Here is a 23126-nt window from a genome sequence, read left to right on the forward strand (position 1 = left end):
TGGGCTGCACACACCTGTGTGCCTCCAGTGGGTTCTGCTCACCAGGTGCATGTCATGGGAGACCTGCCATGATTCACATTGGCATGATGGAATGGACAATGGGGAGAATATCTAATGTAGAGGCCTGATAATGATATTTAAATAGATTCAAATTGTGATCCCGACATGTTTGTGGTCAGCTTTTTACAAGAATAAATGCTGCTTGCAGAGACTTCTATCCAAATCCATCATACTGCTATCAAACTAGCTGCAAATCAGCTACACAGCTAGAGTAATAAAACAGTATAACTTAAACTGGGAGAAAAACTCTGCCCAACCTGTTCCAACTTAAAACTCACCCAAGTAAACCTAGAAGTTCAACTACAAGAAGCCTTTCAGCTTATTGTGTACCCCCTGCTTACAAGACCATCACTTAACAAAAAGCATCAACTCATCGAAGAAACTACAGGCCGACCATGAAAGACAGACTGAGACACTGGCCGAGATTCTCCGACCGCCCGCCGCCCTGACGCCGGCTGCCGTATTCTCCGGCGGCGTTTTTTGGGTGGAGGTGGGATTCACGCCATGCCGGTCGGGGGCCGTTGGCAGCGCCCCCCCCCCCCCCCCCCGGCAAATCACCCTGGGGCCTGATGGGCTGAGCAACTGTCCATTTTTGGCCAGTCCCGCCGGCGTGGTTTATGCATTTGTCCCACACGGCGGGACCTAGCAGGTAAGTCGGCGGGGGCAGTCCTCAGCGGGGGGGGGGGGATCCAACCCCGGGGAGGTGGGGGTGGAGGGGCACCGTGGCCTGGCCTGTGATCAGGGCGCGCCGATCTGCGGGCGGGCTGTTCCGTGGGGGCACTTCTTCCTTCCGCGCCGGCCCCTGCTGGGCGTCGCCATGGCCGAAGCGGAGAAGTGCATACTCCAAAATATGCTGGCCGGTCTGCGCATGCGCGGAATTTGGCCGGCATTTCCTCGCATGCGTGAACTCACAGAGTCCCTTTGACGCTGGCTGGAGCCACCTTGGGGGCCCGTTGAGCTGGAGTCATTGCCGCCGGTTTTCCCGATGGCGTGGGGACCTAGTCCCCGGAAGGGAGAATCCTGCTGATTATACTTTATAATCATTGTTTTCTTCAACTGTACCTAATGTTTATGAATGATAGTGTGTATGAGTCAAAATAATGAGACGCCATATTTTTAAACGCAAAGGCAAATGTGGAATTAAAAAAACCCTCCTTAATTTTAAAACTCACAACAAAGCTTGATGTTGGAATTATTAATGTTGGGACAATCACCCCAAATTATGAAAATACACAAGGAACATAGGAACAGGAGTAGGACATTCTGCCCCTTGACTCTGTCTCACCATTTAATGAGATCATGGCTGATCTGTGACCTAACTCCATATACCTGCCTTTGTGCAATCTGTCCTCGTAATGTAACCCCTGTAGTCCAGGTATCATTTTTGGAAATCTGCGTTGCATTTCCTCCAAGGCCAATATATCCTTCAGGCGGTGTGGTGCCCAGAACTGCTCACAATACTCCACGTGGGGTCTAACCAGGGTTTTGTAAAGCTCCAGCAAAACATCTGCATCTTTATACTGCAATCCTCGAGATAAAAAGGCTAGTATTCCATAAGCATTTTTGATTATTTCCTGCACTTGTTCGTGGCATTATAAGGATCTATGCATCTGAACCTCCAAGTTTCTTTGGACATCCACTGTACTTAACCTCTTCCCATCTAGAAAGTACTCTGCTCTATCCTTTTTTGGTCCAAAATGAATATCCTCACAGTTGTTTATATTGAATTCCATCTGATACAATTTTACCCATTCACTTAGTCTGTCAATATCTCATTGCTATTTTGTGCTATCATCTAGGATGTCTAAAATGCCTCCTAACTTTGTATCATCAGCAAATTTGGATCTTTGACTTTCTATGCCATCATCCAAGTTGTTAATGAATAATGTGAATAATTTAGGCCCCAACACAGATCCCTCTGGTATACCACTAGTCATATCCTGCCGCCCCAAATTTGGATCTTTGACTTTCTATGCCATCATCCAAGTCGTTAATGAATAATGTGAATAATTGAGGCCCCAACAGATGCCTTTGGTATACCACCAGTCACACCCCGCCGCCCCTCAATTAAAGTACTTACCCATTATCCCAACTTCCTGTCGCTGGCCACTCAACCATAGCTCACATACAAAATACATTGATCATGGACAGCAATAAAACATGGCTGGGATTCTCTGATTCAATTTTCCTACCGGTAGCGTACCCCACCAGCGGATTTCAGGATGGCATGGGGTGGTTACACTGTGGCATGGGGTGGTTACACTGGAAAATAGAATCCCGCCGCCATGTGGCTAAGAAACACTCGGCTGGCGGACCAGAGAATCTTGCCCATATATAATTTTATCCGTGACAAATAAGTAATAAGCACAACAGTTCCTTTCATTTTCTTACCGGATGGTTTGCAACAACTACCTGGAATTGCTATCTTCTTTGAATTACCCCGTTTTTGAACAAATTGAAAAATGCTTTGACCATAACTGAAGAAATTCCTAAATTGGAATAAGCTGCCTATCAAACACTATTTTGACAAATACAAAAATATATCTTTATTTGAACTGAGTGCTGAGCCCTCCTCCCAGACATCTGTTTGAAAAATTGACATATTATTACAACGCAAAATCAAATTACGTTGGGATTTCTGGAATTGAGTTTGTTGTTTAAACTCATATGTACTTTGTCAGAATTATAGAAATCAACGCTGAGCTAAATCGCAAGAGAAGGATTCTTTATTTCTCTCACAAACACACACCCTGCCCCCACAATAAACCACAAGCGTTTACTCCATCTTTCCAGTTCACAACACTCTCACCTCCCCACTTGACCTTTTCAATACTGGTCTCAGATACAACTCCGACTGGACAGCATTTCACTCCAACACCCTGTACTGAAGCTAGTAATTCCAAGCTATTGAAAGTGCAAGATTTCTTATTTACAGTTCCAGCAAAGAATTTGTTCCCAGAAATCATCAACTGTGTCAGTAAAACAGGACCAGTAAGGAGTGACAGCAATTTTCTGGCAAGACCCCTGAGGGAAGCAAAGGATCTGCAGCGTCGCAACAAACTGATTTATACCCTCAAGCAAATTATTAGGGTATGGGTCTGTATGCATTGTGCATAACTGACTATAGCCTCAAATGAGGGCAATAATTTATTATTAAAAATAAGTCAAGGTAAATACTTGCCCACATCAAGTTGAAAGATGTCAGTGTTGGAAAATTGGACTTTTCTGGGCTATGGGGTTGTTGATCAGTGACACATTAAGCAGCAGCCTTCCTGTTTTGACAAGTGTTGAAGCGACCATTAAGCCTGTCAACTTCTGAGATGTTCGGGTGAGATTTATGGTCAACCAGAGTGAGACAAATTGCTAATTCGTTTGTACATTTGGAGCTGTGTTTATTTTTAGTAAAATACGTCAAAGTAGGTGACATCTACTTGTAAACCAAAATGAGTGAATCTCCCACCAAATGAGTTTGAAGGGTCTGGCGAACAGGTCACTCTTTTATACATGTGTGACTGAAAAAATAGATTTTGTAACAACAGTTTGTTATTCAAAAGGCAATGGACTCATGCAAGTACAAATGTCAAAGTAATAGGGCAAAAATCAGTTGAGTTGTAGGATATCATAATTGGTTATGAGAAGTAAAAGTAAATTAAACTGAATTATATAAATACAAGATAGAGAGTGAAGAAGAGAGAATGGGGGAAAAAAGATTGAGTAGGCACAAATAAAACATTTAAAAGTTTTGTTTCCAATCACCAGATTTTGAATATTTTGCAAGTGGATCACCCAAATCCAGAGTCACAGAAACATACAGCACTGAAAACGCCCTTCGGCCCATTGCGTCAGCACCAGTTAAAAAAAACCACCTAACCATTCTAATCCCACTTTCCAGCACGTGATCCATAGCCTTGTATGCTCTGGAATCACCAAGGGGAAAGTTTGATCCTGTCTACTCTATGCCCCTCATGATTGTATACATCTCAATCGTGTCCTCCCTCAGATTCAACTGCTCCAAGGAAAACAATCCAAGTCTATCCAATCTCTCTTCATAACTAACACTCTCCAACCCAGGCAACATCCTGGTACATCTCTTCTGCACCCTTTCCAATGCTATCACATACCTCCTCCAATATGGATTCCAGAACTGCACTCAATACTCTAGCTGTAGCCTAACTAATGTTTTATACAGTTCCAGCATAACCATCCTGCTCATAAATAGGGGGCGAGATTCTCCCATATGGGGAGAAATCGTAAGGCTGGCGTCAAATCCGGGCGGGTTTGACGCCAGCCCCCCCCTTCCCGACCGGGAACCGATTCTGGTCCCCGGTCGGGGCTAGCAGCCCGACGCCGTAAGCTCCGGCATCACGGGCTTAATGAATTTCGTTAAGCCCGCTTGCCCGAGTTAGCGCCGGCTGACGCGTCATATGACGTCAGCCGCGCATGCGCGGATTGGAAGACTCCAACCCGCGCATGCGCGGATGACGTCATCGCGTATTTGCGCGAAACCCGCGCATGTGCGGGCCGGGATGCCCCTCAGCCGCCCCGCGAATGGATACTGCAGGGCGGCGGAAGGACAAATAGTGCGCGGGCATCGGGCCCACGGCACCCTTGGCACGGCCGTGGTACTGCCATGCCAATCGGTGCCATGGTTATAAAATGCGAGTGTTTACGGCCGTTTTTACGAACGGCCAGACCAGGTGTGTTTGCCGTTCGTAAAAACAGCCGTAAAGGGCTGGGAACTCGGCCCATCTATCAGCTGTGAATCGCTGCCGGCCGTAAAAAACCGGCGGCAGCGATTCGTGTCGGGAGTTGGGCGTGGGGGGGGGGGGGGGGAGAATAGCGGGAGGGCGTCGGAACAGCGTGGCCGTAAAATTTTACGAGCCACGCTATTCTCCGCACCGTCGGGAGTGCGGAGAATCTCGCCCTATATGCCTCAACTAATAAAGGGAAGTATATCATATGCCTTCTTAACCACAGTACCACCTGTTCTGCTACCTTAAGGGTAGATCCCACCAAGATCCCTCTGATCCTCAGTGCTTCTAAGGGTCTTGCATTTATCATGTATGCCCTTGCTTTGTTTGTCCTGCCCAAGTGCATCACCTCACATTTATCTGGATTGAATTCCATCAGCACATCTATATCCTCCAGTAATCAAAGGCTAGCTCCTCACTATTTACCACCCCACCAATTTTCATATAATCCGCAAACTTACTAATCAACCTCCTATATTCATATTGAAATCATTTATATAAACCACAAACAGCATGGGCCCCAACACTGATTCCTGCAGGACCCCACTGGACACAGGCTTCCAGTCAGAAAAACACCCCTTGACCATCACTCTCTGCTTCCTGCCACTCAGCCAATTTGGATCCAATTTGCCAAATTTCCTTGGACCCCATGGGCTCTTACCTTCTCTATCAGTTTCCCATATGGGACCTTATCAAAAGCCTTGCAAAAGGCCAAGTAGACTACATCAAATGCATTTCCCTCATCTACACACCTGGTCACCTCTTCACAAAACTCAATCAAGTTGGTCAGGCATGACCTGCCCCTAACAAAGCCATGCTGACTGTTCTTGATTAATCCCTGCCTCTCCAAATACAGATTAATTCTGACTCTCAGAATTGCTTCCAATAGTTTCGCCACCATTGAGGTCAAACTGACTGACTAGATACAGGGGCAAAATTCTCTGACCCCACGCAGGGTTGGAGAATTGCCCGGGCCCGGCAAAGATCCCGCCCCCGCCGTGGCTGGAATTCTCCGCCACCCGGGAATTGGCGGGGTGGGAATCACGCCGCGCCGGTCGGCGTGCCCCCTGCGACAATTCTCCGGCCCGCGATGGGCCGAAGTCTCTCCGCTGAGAGACCAATCCCGCCGACGTGGTTTAAACCACCTCTGGTGGCGGCGGGATTGGCAGCGCGAGTGGGCCCCCGGGGTCCTGGGGGGGGGGGGGGGGGCGATCGGACCCCGGGGGGTGCCCCCACAGTGGTTTGGCCTGCGATCGGGGCCCACCGATTGGCGGGCGGGCCAGTGCCGTGGGGGCACTCTTTTTCTTCCGCCGCCGCCACGGCCTCCACCATGGCGGAGGCAGAAGAGAACCCCTCTACCGTGCATGCGCCGGTGGTGACATCAGCGGTAGCTGACGCACCGGCGCATGCGCGGACCGGCGAAGGCGTTTCGACCAACCCGGCGCCAGCGGGCGGACATCAAAGGCCGTTGGCGTCGGTTTCGGTGCCAGTCGCCGTGGCGCCAACCACTCCGGCACCTTTGGGGAAGCCTGACGCCGGAGTGGTGGCGCCACTCCGCTACGCCGGGACTCCCGCCCCGCCGGGTAGGGGAGAATCCTGGCCCAGATTCCTCATTTATTACTTCCACTTCAGCCTAATTGGCGAAGTGAGAGCAAATCTGCAAATCATTTTTCTGCCTCTGTCCGTCTTTACACACATAAAACCTTTTGTAAACCTCATCTTTTCAACCAATGTTTCAGTCATATCTCTTAACTCTCCTCTCATAGCTCAGCATTAAATTTCAAACCTGACATCATGCCCATGGTTGCACAGGCTGCTTTGGCGTAGGTGGAAAACAATCTCAAAATTATCACTATTTCTCAGCCAAGCCAATAAATCAAACAGTTCGCAACTGCAGTGATCTACCAGTTAGAGAAAGAAATAGTGGCATCCATGCTCTATTGTGCCTAGCCTTCTTAATGATCATAAACCCATTCATGAATTCCCGTACCAGCCTCCCCAAACAGGCGCCAGAATGTGGCAACTACGGGCTTTTCACAGTAACTTCATTTGAAGCCTACTTATGGCAATAAGCGATTTTCATTTCATTTTCAATTTCATAATGGCCCTTTATTGTGTTTTTTTTCCATGGGTCATGGGTGTCACTGGCAAGGCCATCATACGTTGCCCATCCTTTGTTGCTCTTGAACTGAGTTACTTGCAAGGTGATTTCAGAGGACAATTAAGAATCAATCACATTGTTACTGTCATAGAGTCATGCTGAGTTGACCAGTTAAGGATGGTAGATTACTTTTCTTAGAGGACATTAGTGAACCAGGTGGATTTCTACAACAGTCAATTTAATTGTTGTGGTCGCTACTAATGAATTCAATTTGAACCTGTGCATTCCAGAGCATTAGCCTGAGAACAAAGAACAAAGAAAGGTACAGCACAGGAACAGGCCCTTCGACTCTCCAAGCTTGTGCCGACCATGCTGCGCATCTAAAATAAAATCTTCTACATTTCCTGGGTCCGTATCCCTCTATTCCCATCCTATTCATGTATTTGTCAAGATGCCCCATAAATATCACTATCGTCCCTGCTTCCACCACCTCCTCCGGCAGCGAGTTCCAGGCACCCACTACCCTCTGTGTAAAAAAAGCTTGCCTCGTACATCTCCTCTAAACCTTGCCCCTCGCACCTTAAACCTATGCCCCCTAGTAATTAACCCCTCTACCCTGGGAAAAAGCCTCTGAATTATTAGTCCAGTGGCAGCAAGACCAGGGAAGGAGTTAAAGATAAAAATTAGAATTTTAATTCCAATGTTTTGGTCACTTTCAAATTTTGCTTCTGTTTAATTCAGAAAACATTACAGGATTAAATTCTAAAAGGTGTAAAATCATGTCATGGGATGACAGGAGCATGCACACTTTACACATCTGTCTAAAGCTTTCTCTCCACTATTTCAGCAACAACAGGGATACGGGGAGAGTGCTGGTGCATGGCGTTGAGATCAGCCATGATCATGTTGAATGGTGGAGCAGGTTCAAAGGGCTGAATGGCCTATTCCTGCACTTATTTTCTATATTTCTACTTGAAAACAAGATTCTTGTCTCCATTAAGAAAGTTGAAACAGCAATTTCAGATCAATGTGAGTGCCATGCATCCCGTGGTAAAACCTCATTATTATTGTGAATTTTGTTGGTGGATGCCTGGTGAATTACTAATCTTGACTTCAATGTATATTCCTTTAAAGTCAGAGGCTTCACTGAAGTCAATTAATTTACAAGTATTTAAAAAGGGTCAAAGGATTAACTGAATTTCTGAACGTGGAGCAACTTAAAATACTGTAAATCACAAGTAAAGCTAAATTCTAAATGCAACCAATTTAATTCCCTTCAGTGATCTTCAATTATTTGAAATTATCATAGGCTGTGCTTTAAGGTAGTAATAAATGATGACAATAACTTATATTAATATAGTGCCCTTCACAACCTCAAAACAACCTAAAGCATGTTACAGCCTGAAGTGAAGTCACTGTTGCAATGTAAAGTCCTGTAACAGCGCTGTGGTTACTGACCTCCCACTGGGAATATATGAACAAATTAGTCTGAACGTCTGACATTCAGCAAACACCTATCTGCACCACAACATGTTTAATGCCTTTCCTGGTTAAAATACCACCGGCAAGCATTGACGATTAGCCATATTGACGTTTTCTCGTACATAATTACAGGTAAAGAAAGAAGGCAAGGCAGAGTTCCTACTCTCAACAGAGATTTCTATTCTGAACCATTCACTTCTCTGTCACATTCTCAAATATTGGGGAGGAGGTGGCATAGTAGTGTAGTCACTGTACTAGCAATTCAGAAACTCAAGGTAATGCTCCAAGGACCTAGTTTCGAATTTCACCACAACAGATAGTGAATTCAATAAAAATCTGTAATTATGATTGTTGTAAAAACACATCTGGTTCGCTAATACCCTTTCGGGAAGGAGACCTTCCATCCTTACCTCGTCTGGCCTACATGTGAGTCCAGATCCACTGCGATGTGGTTGATTCTTGAAAACAGATGAAAACCCTCTGAAATTCACTCAGTTCAAGAGCAAATAGGAATGGGCAATAAATGTTGGCCCAACCAGAAATGTCCATATCCCATGAACAAATTGAAAAACATGTTAACACATGATATATTGTTCGATCCAAACAAGACCTTTCATTTAAAAAAATTACAAAACTTGCTACCTCATTTTGTGAATATTTACAAATTATTTTGATATTTCAAAATTGTTCTTAAACCTGGCAAGTACTGTGAAATAGTTATTGCAATGTCAGCAAACATCATTATGCCTCTTGAAATCAAACTCTCCCACTGTCTATAACCATCTCATAACAATTAATTTGCAATGTAAAATCTTAATTGCCAAATCATTTCAAAATTATACATAAAGCACAGCACCAAAGCACAATAGGTCCTCACAAGAAATAGTTTCAACTCCAGAAAGAATGATTTAATATCATCTTCCAAACTATTTGCAAAGAGTGTGAAAATGAATTGTACTTCACTGGATAGAAGGAAGGAGCACATTGAAATGGGTCTTCTCAAAAATAAATTGCTAACTTATTTTCTCTTCACAAATCTACAGAACAATGTGATAAATAATATAGCCTTGCATCACCATGTCACTTGAAAGTGATATCATAACAAAAATTATGCATAATACTTTTAATTTTTCGCAATCCTCCAAAGGATGAGTTTGTGAGGTATCTTTTCTCATTGGGACAGGCTATTTAATGATATTGTCAGGAATTTGACTAAACTGAATTAGAGATACGTTAAATCATAATCTACATTGTAAATTACATCCAGGCAATGGCTCGATGCAGAAAATGTAAAACAAGAGCTACTTTTACCCCAGGTCCTGTACCAGTCTGGTCCAGGTTTCCCTCTTTTGCAAAATATTCTGAAATAACTGCAGAGAAAGCATCCTCATGAATTACAAACTAAAAATCTGAAGACTGCAGCATTACTGCTGATAAAATATTTCTTAGGTCCATTTAGGAATTATAAATGCTTGTGTCACATGGAAGAATCAAGTGATCAATATGTAAGACCATAAGACATAGCAGCAGACGTAGGCCATTTGGCCCACTGAGTCTGCTCTGCCAATCAATGAGATCATGACTGACCTGATATGATAATCCTCAACTCCAATTTCCTGCTTACTTATTATAAATCTGTCTATTGTTATGGGCCAAGGTTTAGAAAACTCAAAAGTGTATTATGGAGTTCACCTGACCTCTAACTGTTTAGTGATTTTGGCTACGATGAGCATAAGAGCGTGCCTTTCAGGTGTTATTCAGCAGAGTTCTCTAGGTGCTTTTAATCAAAAAACAAGCTTTATTTTACGAATTTAGTTAACATTTGTATAACACACACAGTAAGAATTTTTATCAACTACAACCATAAAGTCCCCACACAGCTACAGTAATCTATGCATAATCCTCAATAAATTCCCCTTAACTGTTCCAATTCAATAACAAAATTCAAGTAAAACCAGAAATCCCTTTTCAAAGATGTGGCCCAGCACACGGTATTCTTACTGATATGATACTTGATAGTGATTCTCTGTTCCCCTTTTCAAAAAGCGGGTTTGAATTTCTTCCAGAAAACAATTATCTCTTTTTTGTTACCAGTCTGGAACCAGCTTTTAAAATGAAGATAGAGAGAGACTTCTTTCAACCTGTGCAGTTCAAAAACCAGCCCAATCACAAAGCAAAAGTAAAACTCAAAGAGCCACAGACCAGCTCCACCCACACAATGGCACCACTGAAGCCATGTGATAAGACAAAAACATTTCTTAAAGGGACACTCCCATGACACTATTACAGTTTTTAACATACTTAACAACCATGCCTCTACAGGTAAAGACTTACAGAGATTCACTAACCTCTGAGAGAGGAATTGCTCCTCATCTCAATCTTAAATGGGTGACCCCTTACTCTGAGATTGTGCCCTCTGGTCTTAAACTCTTCCACAAGGAAAATCAACCTCTCAGCATCAACTTTGTCAAGCCCCCTGAGTATCCAATAATTCTCACTAAGATCACATCTTATTTTTCTATACTTCAATGTACAGGCCCAACCTACTCAACCACTCCTTATAAGAAAATGCCTCCATACCCGGGATCAATCTAGTGAACCTTCTCTGGACTGCCTCCAAAGCCAGTATATCTTTCCTTTGGTAAGGGTACAAAATCTGTTCACCGTATTTCAGGTGTCGACTGACTGGTGCCTTGTATAGTTCGAGCAAAGCTTCCCTATTTTTACACTCCATTTTCTTTGAAGTAAAGGCCAACATTCCAGTCACCTTCCCTATTACCTGCTGAACTTGCATGCTAATCTTTTGTGATTTATGAATGAGGACCCCAAAATACCTCTGTGCTGAAGCTTTCTCCATTTAAATAATATTCAGCATCTTTATTCTTCCCACAAAGGAGCATAACTTCAAATTTCCCTATACTATATTCCATGCTGCCATATATTTTAAAGAAACAGAGAGTAGAATCAATGAAGAGATCTCAAAGAGGTCTTTTGAAACTAACAAATTCACTTTTCCATCCAAATTCATCCCTGTTTATTCTGAAATTTGGCCCCAGCTGTCATTTGCATGGAGCTATGTGGAGCGTTGCTATGATCAGGGCTTGAGGAACCTCTTGCTGCTCCAATGCCGAACCAGCCCAGGGGTAGATCTTGGATTGGGGTGAAACGGACTGAGGTGAAACGGAGGGAGGCCATAGCATGTTCGTCTGCATCGAATCTCCTGTTTCTGGTTTGCACTCTGCATGCCAAGACATTATCTGGTTCTAATTTGATAACCAATGTCCTGAGGTGATAGAGCATGGGAGATTGTGACCCAAATTGAGTTCTCCTCCACAATGGTGATTTAACCAATATGCAAGAATGATTCTCCTTGAACAAGAAAGGTACTAACCTATTCTGTGGGAACAGCGCAGTAGAATGTACAATGCTAGTAAATGGCTCTCAAACCAAAAGCTGAGAAATTTATGTTATGAAAGTCTTACTTGGAGAGAAAGAAAGGGGGGGGTATAGGGAGAAAATTGTGTATAGCACAGGAAAAGTTAAAACATTTATTTCAGCAGTCACATTTCTTCAGCTGATGTTTTCCTACTATTTCTCCAATACTGAAAACAAAGGTTTTAGTCAGCACGTGCAAGATTTTAAAAATGCTCCACATTTCTATCTACATACAATACAAATATTAGGGAGCAAACAATGAAGAAAAATCTTCTAAAAATTCATGACCTAAGTAAATGCTCTGGCATGTTTAGCCTGAAAACACTTGGAAATTGGAGCATGAAGCACAGTGGGAAATAACACCTTGACGTCTGCCAGAAAAAAACCCTGCAATAGTTGAAGTGGGAAGGAACATCTGGCAGCTGAAACACACTATAGAAAGAACAATACTATTAACCAGCCTGGATTTACATGCATCAGGCAGAATCACTTACCACGGTCTTCAACAGAGAAGTGGAATACGTCACTTGTTGCATTGTTCCCTTCCTTCAACACATAGCAGATCTTCATGTCATCAACTTCCCCTGGAATATCAACAACGGTTTAGTATTTTAAGGAAGGTGCATTAGGATCTGTTTCTCACATTACTTTTGTTACTACGTTTCCATCAGTGATCAATGAAATCTGCTTTTAGAGTAGTCATCGTGGGTCAGTCAGACATGTAGATAATTGGAATGCTGATTTACATAATGACGGTGCTACTTAGGAACCCTTAAGTAATTTTGAATAAATGCTCTGGAATTGTGAAATATGCCACAATAGAGGGCACTGATTGGAAACATGGATTTGTGCCAAAGAGCAGGTGGGAAAGAAGCTAAGAAGACCAGAAGGCATCTAATCCAGGGTCACACTTGTGTGCTCCTTAACAGCTGCTTAAGAACACAGCAGGAAACACAATGATTCTTTTGAATCCAACATTATGAATTAGTTTTGAAAAATGGAAATGTCATCAGCCTTTCCTCCAAAAGGCACATATTCTTAACCGGCAACATCCCAACACCACAGAAACATTGTCAAAGCCCATTAATTTAAGTGTGGGGAAAAGTTACAATGAAATAAGCAAACGCTTAGTTAAAGTAGATGTTTGACCTGCCTTGCTGTCGTTTTTCAAGCTATTTTGAATCTGATTTGTAATTTAATATTCTAATCATGCTCTGGATTCACGGAGTGATTTTGCAGAGGCAAACATTTGAGACACTTAGGTAGCTTAATAGAGTTCATTTAGTAGACTTGATGTTCAACATATCCAACCAATCAGAGCAGTAATCAAAACTTCAGGACATTTACCAACAAATAAGATAGTGTAAACAATCAGCAGGTCGCAGTTTCTGTGGTGAAAACAGGAAAATTAATATTTTAAGTGCAAACCTTTTGTCTAGTGTAGCTCAGGACCATCAGCCTCCAGACTCACCTGGCAGCATATTATTGATGCCACTACCACCGCCACCCCCCCCCCCCCCCCCCCCAAATCCCTGACCTACACAGATAGGAAAAAAACAGAAATTCTGTTGCTTTATGTGGGCTGTGTGCAGACCCAAGAGAAGTTAGATAACGACCATTAGATCATCTTGTATTGATAGCGTATTACTATCTGATAAACTGCACACCCCCAATACTTATTTTAAAGGAATAGGGACTTGGGTACTTTTGGGACTCTGAGGTCTAGGAAAACTCAATTAACATGGCAACCCTCAGCTTAAAGGTGTAAATAGATATTTTTTCATGCTTAACTTGGGAGAAAAACACTTGACCTTAGTCCAGGCATATCAAAAAACTGAACAGAGATTATCTGATTGTTGGTAGGCCAGATCTGATGATCATCACTCCCCCTCTCCACCAAGCCCAAGTCTACACCTATGTTTAGAGCCAGAGTTTACAGAAGAAGGCAATTTAATCAATCCCGTCCTTACCAGTGTTTTGCTAAAGCAATTCAAAACTAATCCCATTGCCCTGGTTCCTCTCAATAGCCCCTTTCTGCTTCAGGTATTTCTTCAATTTCTGCTGAAAATGCAATGGTTTTTATTCATATTCGAACAGTTCATATTCGAACAACTCTCTGTGTAAGAGAAAAGTCTCCTAGATTCTCTCAACTCTCAGCGAATATTTTAAATTGATGACCTTTCACTTCCCCAATCAGAGGAGTAGTCTTTCCCAATGCACTCAATTTCCTCATTTTAAAAGTTTTTATTAAATCTCCTCTTAACCTTCTTTGATCCAGTGGAAATAGTTCCAGTAATTCCTCATAACTACTGTTCACACCTCTGGCATCTTCCTCGTGAATCTATCCTGTTCACACCCCATGGCTTTTGAGTCTTTTTGATAATGGACCGCCCAGAATTGACACTGTGATCTATAACCGCAACGTCAGAAGAATACATTCTACTACTGCAGTCCCACACCAACCATTTGTAAAGCCTAAGAAACTCTGTTCAGTTTTTTGATAGGCCTTGACTAAGATCAAGATACTTCTGTATTTCTCCAAATTAAACATTAAAAAATATATATTATCACCTTTAAGCTAAGGGTTGCCATGTTTTATCATTATTATTATGCTGGCTTCTAAGTGTTTTGCATGCACACCAATAGAAATGAAGTTGACTGTCCAAGGTTATTTCACAGAAGGCCTCTTCAGCCAGAAGGGAGATAAAACTTTATCAATCAATCAATAGTGCTAGGTTTCATCCCAGGTTCCAAAAGTAGATGGATGGTGCAATAATGTACCGTACTGCCCAGTTTCCCCAACCATAAAATTGTAAATAGCACTTGTTGCAATGTAAATATAGATTTTAATTGACATTGTTTTGAGTTGAACTCATTTCTAAGTGCAACATATTTAAAAAGTCATTACACAAGGTCATCTCTATTAAGAAGATAGTGAACATTACTCATATAGCATTACAATATAATTGTGTTGGAAGTCAGGACCAGACTACATTGTACAGCAATTGCTAAACTGTAATATTAGAGTCCCGATTTGCCAGTGCAGCCACAATAGGCAGAAATTTGAGCCTGCGTTAGCTGTCAGCGAGAACGGTGACATGGGTAGAAAATATGACGAGAATCAGGAAACATGATTCTCGCTGGCAAGATCATGATTTCCAATTTTCCAACAGTGGCGTAACGGAAGGCCGGGACCCTCGTTTAAATACATTATAATATCGTTAGTGAGGCCTCCCAGAGACTTCCCCCTCACTGAATATTCATTGGTTGCCGGCGTGACATCCCTGGGTCTATTTACAGCAGCTATATAAAAACGAGAACCTGACAACCTCATCTCCAAATGGGGTATTGGAGATGAGTGCTCAGGTCACCATTAACATCCATAGTGCCAGTCGCAGAGGGGCAGCAGAGAGGACACGAGGGTCCCAGATAAATTCAACCAAGGGCTGGAAGGGGTTGCTCGCAGGCCTTACCAGCGGCCCTTCATAGCTGAAATCTCTAGGTTTCAAGGAATCTGGCTGTTGGTATGCAGACAGCGCTTCCAGTGTCCTGGAAGCTTGCTGGGCTTGTGCTGATATCACTGCTGAGAGATTGCCCTTCCAGAGTGACAGCTGCAAAGTGGGTGGGAGCTTATCCAACACTGGGGTCGACTGTGAGGTCCCTGGGTTTGATCCCATGAGATGCAGACTGGGACTTTGACAAGAGGTGTTTTCCAGTCTCATGAGATCTAAAGACCCTGACACAGCAGGGAGGATGACTGCAGTGAGAATGAACTCCCCCCCCCCCCCCCCCCCGCAGGCAGCACTGTGAAGCCAGAGGGCATGAGATGTCTGGACGTTCAAGGCCACTGGTTATGGAGACCAAATTGTCAGAGATTAATGTATGTGTGGCTGACTATTCAAGTTAGAAGGCTCATTTAATCCACAGCCTTTGAGAGCTGGGGGAAATGAGGGTGTCTTCAAATTGCAGTCCTGACATGCATCAGGTGTGCCTTTCCTGCCACAAGGGGAAGCTAACTGCCTAATCAGGTTCCTGACCCTTCTTTGACACATCAAATGTGCTAATTGTCAGCATTGCAATGCTTGAGTGGTATCTTGGGGTGGAGAGTGTCTCGTGCAGCGGTCCCATTCAACATAGGTTGCTTTGGTTCTGATTCCCTTTTTGCGGCCTTGTGGAGTCCATGGACCATGCTTATATAGGTTGCTTTAGATTACAATCTCTTTTCAGTTACTTAAAAAATCTTTTGTTGCAGTTTTGTTTGCACTTCAGCCCTATGCTCCTGGTCTATGGGCACCCAGTGTAGAGAAGGGCAGGGGAGGAAGGGGACCGCCTCGTGAACCTGCTCCTGGGCCTAGCCAAACTTGCCATCAACAAGTTAAGGCAGCTAGCGACCGAGGGGGCGGTCCAACCTGATTGTTTGCCCCTCTACCGTGGCTACATTCATGGCCGGGTATCCCTGAGGATGGAGCATGCAGTGTCCACTGGCATCCTTGAGGCCTTCCCTGCCTGTGGTGCAATATTGACCTCTTTAATCGCATTTTAGTTTGATGTTTTAAGTTTCATTTGTGATTTGCTTTTTGTTTAAGGCAGTACCCCTTTAAGGAACTGTCCTTTTCATTTGCCCCTCAGTTTACTTGATTATTTGTGTTGACCCAAGATAGCTGGAAGACTGGCCTCCAAGACTTACAACTCCAAGGCTCAAACAAAAGAGGAGTGTGACAGATGTGGCCCCCCATGCAAGGCGTTACAATTAATTCACTCTTCAGTCACCCGATTCAAAGCATGATGGGAGGCAATGTGTGGTTTCCCCAGGTTAGAACAGATACCTTGAATGCACTCAACCGCTCTCACTTGGCCTGGGAGACAGGCGAGTTCATGCGGACCGCTGAGGCTCTCAAGGGTTAAAACACTTCATTCAGGTGGAGTGAGAGGGTCAACTGTGGGGATGTGCTAATGTGTGACAGGGGAGGGAGTGAAAGACACACATATTGGGTATGAGTATGGGTGGATGTTCCAGATTTTGAGGGAGGCAGAGGGTCAGGGCATTGTCAGGACTTCTCATTGCTCACTTTGATGTTCTCTTCCTTTCAGTAAGAAGTCTTACAACACCAGGTTAAAGTCCACAGGGTTGTTTTGAATCACTAGCTTTCGGAGCACAGCTCCTTCCTCAGGTGAATGAAGAGGTGGGTTCCAGAAACATATATATAAGTCAAAGTCAATGATGCAAGACGATACTTTGAATGCGAGTCTTTGCAGGTAATTAAGTATTTACAGGTCCAGACGGTGCAACTGGAGCTCTGTCACAAAGATTGTCCATTTGGATATCACAAAGATCTCCTGCATGGAAGGCTCCAGGCTGCACTCCTGCCAATCCTCTTCTCTTTGGTTGCCCGGGGGCCCCCGGGCTCCGAGTTCCCGGTCCCCTGGGGTCCCCTATAGGATAGAGCGGCAGCAGAAGCCCCGTGTCCTCTGTGCTGACACTCGTGGATTCCCACTAGTACCTGTACCATGCAGCTGAAGACCTGCACCATGGAGCTCATATCTCAGGGAGGTCATGAGCTGAATTATTGAGCAGACATCCCCTGCCATGGAGTTCATGACCTGCGCCACGGTCTCCATTGCAGATGCCATCTTCACAGTGTTGACCTCATTGCATTGGAGAGACAGCACCATTTCCTCAGACAGAAGACAATGGGACTCCTCCAGTCAACCTTGCAGTCCGAGGAGGAATGCTGTCATCCCTTCCTGATGCTCGAGACTCCAACTTTGCAGCTTCATGACCTCTGGGATGACCATACCTAGCAGCACGTCATCAACCTGTGCTTCAGCAGAATCCTGGGCACCGGCATCCATCCGAGTGCTGGATCCCTGGGGCATTCTTTTCTCAGCCTACTGTGGATCGTCAGCTGTGAAGTGCTCACCAGTGAGTGACCCAGAAGCCTGCCTGCTATTTAATCCCACTGAGGTTCGAGCATCTGCGCTGGTGGAGGGTGCTGGTGTCAGGTGTGAGGCCTCTTCTCTGAGATCCTCTTCTCTGAGATATCTGCCTCAGAGCTGCTTGAGTCCGTGGTGTCCAGGGGCCAGAAGGATGGTCCTGGCTGGTCTGTTGATTGACCTGCAATGGAAAGGAAATGATTTTAGAGTGGGACAGGGGAAAACTGGAAGAAAAGATCACTCTCGTAAGGTTTGTGCCATGGCTAGATGTGTTGAGGGTTCTCACTTGTGTCTTTGCCAACAACGTCGCCCTCTGCACAGGCACAGTCCTGCTCCTCGCCAGCAAGCTCAAGGGCTCATTCCTCAAATTGGTTAGGGTCTTGAATTCTGGCATAATTCTGGCCAGCTATGCCAACTCATCTCTATTGTCCTCAAGTTTGTCCAGTAATGAGACAGTTGGGAAGAGTGTAGGTGGGAGTCATGCTAGGTCAGATGGGGATGACATGTGCCATGCGTGGAAGGTGACTGTGGCAGCAGACATTTGAGGAGCACCAGAGCTACTGGGGGAGTAGGGGGTGGGGGAGTGGGAAGAACATAGAACAGTACAGCACAGAACAGGCCCTTCGGCCCTCGATGTTGTGCCGAGCAATGATCACCCTACTCAAACCCACGTATCCACCCTATACCCGCAACCCAACAACCCCCCCTTAACCTTACTTTTTGGGACACTACGGGCAATTTAGCATGGCCAATCCACCTAACCCGCACATCTTTGGACTGTGGGAGGAAACCGGAGCACCCGGAGGAAACCCACGCACACACGGGGAGGATGTGCAGACTCCACACAGACAGTGACCCAGCCGGGAATCGAACCTGGGACCCTGGAGCTGTGAAGCATTGATGCTAACCACCATGCTACCGTGCTCCCCAATGTGCATGACAATTGCTGTGACCTCACGAGGTGGGTGGGAGTAAGTTTACCGTGGAGGAGCGAGGCCTGTGTTAAGGGATGCTGAGGGAGACACGAGGAGGTGGACTTACCCTGCTTGCACAAAGAAGGTAAATCTTCATACGACACTCCTGCCCCATCCTCTTTTGCCGCGAGATGGCGCTGACGACTGTGGCTACAGCCTCCCAGGTGGGGTTGGTCACTTTGCTGGATTCACGTCTGCCCAATTGTAGGTAGAGGGTTTTCCGCCTTTACTCGATCCCATCGATATGTTTGCTGAGGGCACCCTCTGTAAATTTGGTGCAGTCTTTCTTTCAGTTATCCCCCCAATTGTATTTGGAACAAGTGCTGGGGAGGCATTTAAAAGGAGAGCCCCACTGATTACAGAGATTATGTTTTCCCGCGGTGAGCATATCAGAGGCAAGTCGCCATGAGTGGCCGTGATTCATATGGAGAAAATAAATTGTTATAAGAGGCTGAATATATTCAGCGGGATTCTTCCTGTTATTCTTTTCTTAAATCTTTTTATTGGCATCTTCAAAATTTATAAACGATTATGTACATTGTTAGCCATGATTCTTCACTGTACAATACAGAAAAGTTTGTCTTTTCCTTCCCTTAATTTCCCCTATTTACATCCTGCCACCCTCTGGCTTGGCATGTGGTTCCCCCCCCCCCCCCCCCCCCGGTGTTTCCCCTGTGTAAGAGGGGGGTGTTGCCCCCTTCCTCCCATGTTGTCCCTTTTGTGTCCCTCCAGTCTTTTCTCCTCTTCCACCACCTTCTCTCCCCCCCCCCCCCCCGCCCCCGCCCGCCCATTGCTTGCTCCTGTGGTTCACTGTCTTTTTTTTTCTTTTTTCCTCTCCCTTTTCTTTCTAACTTTCCCGTTTCCCCATCTTATTTGTCGAACAGGTTTGAAACAGGCCGACAAACTGCCGCCATGCATTTAGGAAGCTTTACTCCGACCCTTGGATGGCGTACTTAATCTTCTCCAGGTGGAGAAATTCCAAAAGATCTGCCAGCCAGTCTGCAGCTGTGGGTGGTGCTGCTGATCGCCAGCCGAGCAGGATTCCTCGGTGCGCGATTAGGGAAGCAAGCTCGGGCCTCTTCCCCATGTGTAGTTCTGGCTGCTCTGATACCCCGAAGATTGCCCTCACCCCCAAAACCTTGAACATTGCCTCGGAGAAGGCTGTCCAGAACCCAGCCAGTTTGGAACAAGCCCAGATCATGTGGATGTGGTTGGCCGGGCTCCTCTGGCACCGTTCACATTTGTCCTCCAACTCCGGGAAGAACCTGGCTGTTCTGGTTTTGGGTTCTGGTCAGGTGTGCTCCGTACATCACTTTGAGCTGCATGAGGCTGAACCTTGCACAGGAGTTGGCCCTGCTCAGTTCCTCGCTTCAGAGTCCCCACCCCAATTTTGTCCCCAGTTCATCCTCCCATTTCTGTCTGGTCTCTTCCAGTGTTGGGGATCTGTCCAGTAGCTGTCCATACATTTTCCCACAGAGTCCCCCTTCTTTACTGTCTGTGTTTATCAGGTCCTCTACTGTCTCTTTGCGGAGGAAGTGCTTTATTTGCAACAGTCTCATTTCCTGTCCTGTTGGCAGTTCCCATTCCTATGTCAGTGCGTCCAGTGTCGCTAGTCAATGCCCTACGTAAAAGTCCCTAACTATCAGTGTGCCCCCGTCCCGTCTCCATTTCCTGAAGGTCGGGGGGGGGGGAATTTGTGACTGCCGCAGATGGGAGCCATCCTAGTCAGCCCAAAGTGCTGCCTTAATTGGGTCCACATTTTCTGTGTGTCCAGTACCACTGGGCTTGATGTGTATTTTGCCGAGGGGGGTGGAGTACTACTGTAGCCAAGGCCCGGAGAGTCGTCCCCTTGCAGAAGGCCTCCACCATCCACACCCACTCTGAGTTGGATTCGTTTACCAATCCCCTCACTCTTTCCGCCGTTGCTGCCCAATGTTAGTACTGCAGGTTTGGTAATGCCAGGCCACCTTTGATTTTCCACCTTTGTAGTGTTGGTTTGGGAAGTTTTGGGTTCTTAACACCTTACCCATTCCACCCCCCCCCCCTCCCCCCCCCCACACACACACACACACACACACACAAACCCCATAATTAAGCTGTCTATGTTTTGGAAAAAGGCCTTGGGGATGAAGATCAGTATGGATCTAAACAGGAAGAGGAACCTCGGAAGCATGTTCATCTTGATCGTCTGTACTCTCCCCACCAGGGAGAGTGGGAGTGCGCCCAACCTCTCTAGGTCCTTTTTAACTTCCTCCACCAGGCTGGTCACGTTCCATTTGTGGATCTGCATCCAGTCTCTGGCTATTTGGATTCCCAGGTATCGGAATTGGTTCTGGGCTGTATTAAACGGGAGTCCCTCCAGCTCCGCCCCCTCCCCTGTTTGGGTTCACTGGGAATGCCTCACTTCTGCCCAGGTTGAGTTGGTTCAATCCGAAAAGGTTCCAAATTCTTTCAGGACCTGCATGATTGCCTTCAGTCCTTCCTGCGGCTTCGAGACATACAGGAGCAGGTCATCCGCATAGACTGAGACTCTATGCTCTCTGTCTCCTCTCTGGATGCCCTTCCAGCTTGCCGCAGCCCACAGGGCTAGCCAAAGGTTTGATTGCTAGTGCGAACAAGAGCAGGGACAATGGGCATCCTTGCTTTGTGCCTCTTTGTAGCTGGATGTATTCAGAGCTGGTGGTGTTGGTTCAAACGCTCACCTTGGAAGCGTTGTCCAGGAGTTTCACCCAGGCGGTGAATCCCGCTCCGAGCCCAAACCGTTCCAGTATCTCGAGGAGGTACTTCCATTCGACTCTGTCGAAGGCCTTTTCTGTATCCAGGGAGAAGATTGCCTCTGGTGTTCTCTCCCCGGGGGGACGAACATGTCCCTTCAGTGTGTGGCTAGGCCGGTGCAAATTTTTTATAGAGGTCTGCCGGGAACCCGTCGGGTCCCGGTGCCTTCCCCGCCTGTATGGAGTTGATGCTCTCCGTGATTTCTCCCAGATCTATTGGTGCTTCCAGCCCCCTCCATCTGTCTTTCCCCACGACTGGTAGTTCCAATCCGTCAAGGAACTGTTTCATCCCCGCGTCCTCGTTCGGGGGGCTCGGAGGTGTACAGCCCTCGGTAGAAGGTCTCGAATGCTTGATTGACCTCTTATGGTTCTGCTACCAGTCTGCCTCTGTTATTCTTTACTAGCGCTATTTCCCTCATGGCTGCCTGCTTTCTCAACTGGTGAGCCCGTAGGCAGCCAGCCTTGTCACCACGTTCATCGAAGGTCCCCCGGGCGCGATTCTCCGCAAATTCGGCGAGTCATAAAGGCTGCCGTGAAACTGGCCGTATTTCACGGCAGCCTCCGCGCCCCCTCCCAGGACCCGATTATCTCCCCCGGGTGGGGCTAGCAGCGGGGCCCCGTGAACCACGGCATCGCGGCCTTAGCGACCGTCGCTAAGTCCGCGCGCCAAGCGGGCTGACGCGCACAATGACGTCAGCCGCGCATGCGCGGATTGGACAGCTCCAACCCGCGCATGCATGGGGCCGTCATCTCCTTCGGCCGCCCCGCGGACTGATCCTGCAGGGCGGCGGAGGGAGAAAGAGTGCGTCCGTTACGGACGCACTGCCCACGATCGGTGCCCACCGATCGCGGGCCCATGCCCCCCTTGGCACAGCCGTGATACTGCCGTGCCAATCGGGGCCCTGGATGCCCAGAACGGGCATGTTACAGCCGTTTTTACGACGGCAGCAAGCAGGTGTGTTTGCTGCCGTAAAAACGGCCGTAAAGGCCTGGGAACTCGGCCCATCGGCCTGGGGAGAATCGCTGTTCACCGTAAAAAACGGCGAGCAGCGATTCGTGTCGTGGAGCGGCCGTGGGGGGGGGGGGGGGGAGATTAGCGGGAGGGCGTGGAAAATGTCGGGGACCCGCCCTCCCGCTATTCTCCGACCTGTCGTGGGCAGCGGAGAATCGCGCCCCCCGTGTCTGGCAGAGTTGGTGCACTGCTTTCCTGGTGGACAGCAGGTTAAAATCCATTTGTAGCTTTTTCCTCTCCACCAGCAGCTCTACAGTCGGGGCCTCGGAGTACTTTCTGTCGACCTCCAGAATGGAATCAACCAGCTGCTGCCTTGCCGTCCTCTATTGTCTATCTCTGCACACCTTGTAGGCTATGATCTCTCCTCTAATCACGACCTTCAGTGCCTCCCAGAACATGGAGGGTGAGGCCTCCTCGTCCTGGTTATTATTAATGTGGGCCTGTGGCGCACGATGTTTTTCTGGCTCACTGTTATTCTGAGCAGAACGGGCACTTGAAAAAAATATTATAAGATTCTGCCCTGTGCACCAAATGGCCTCTTTCTGTGCCATAAACTTACTATAATTCTATTCTATCTAAACAATGAGTACAATTTCGTGCTAT

The 23126-nt window shown here is 46.3% G+C and overlaps 1 protein-coding gene across 1 annotated transcript in view; it reads right to left on the reverse strand.

Moving 5' to 3' along the window:
• Positions 1-23126, reverse strand: part of LOC119977132 (FRAS1-related extracellular matrix protein 2-like) — a 276399-nt gene that overhangs the window by 247701 nt on the left and 5572 nt on the right. Inside the window, exon 2 of the mRNA XM_038817762.1 lies at positions 12324-12413. Coding sequence (XP_038673690.1) covers positions 12324-12413 — 90 coding nt within the window. The remainder of the gene's footprint in view (positions 1-12323; positions 12414-23126) is intronic.

The sequence above is a fragment of the Scyliorhinus canicula genome, chromosome 14 (genome assembly GCF_902713615.1).
Source record: "Scyliorhinus canicula chromosome 14, sScyCan1.1, whole genome shotgun sequence".
Lineage (NCBI taxonomy): Eukaryota > Metazoa > Chordata > Chondrichthyes > Carcharhiniformes > Scyliorhinidae > Scyliorhinus > Scyliorhinus canicula.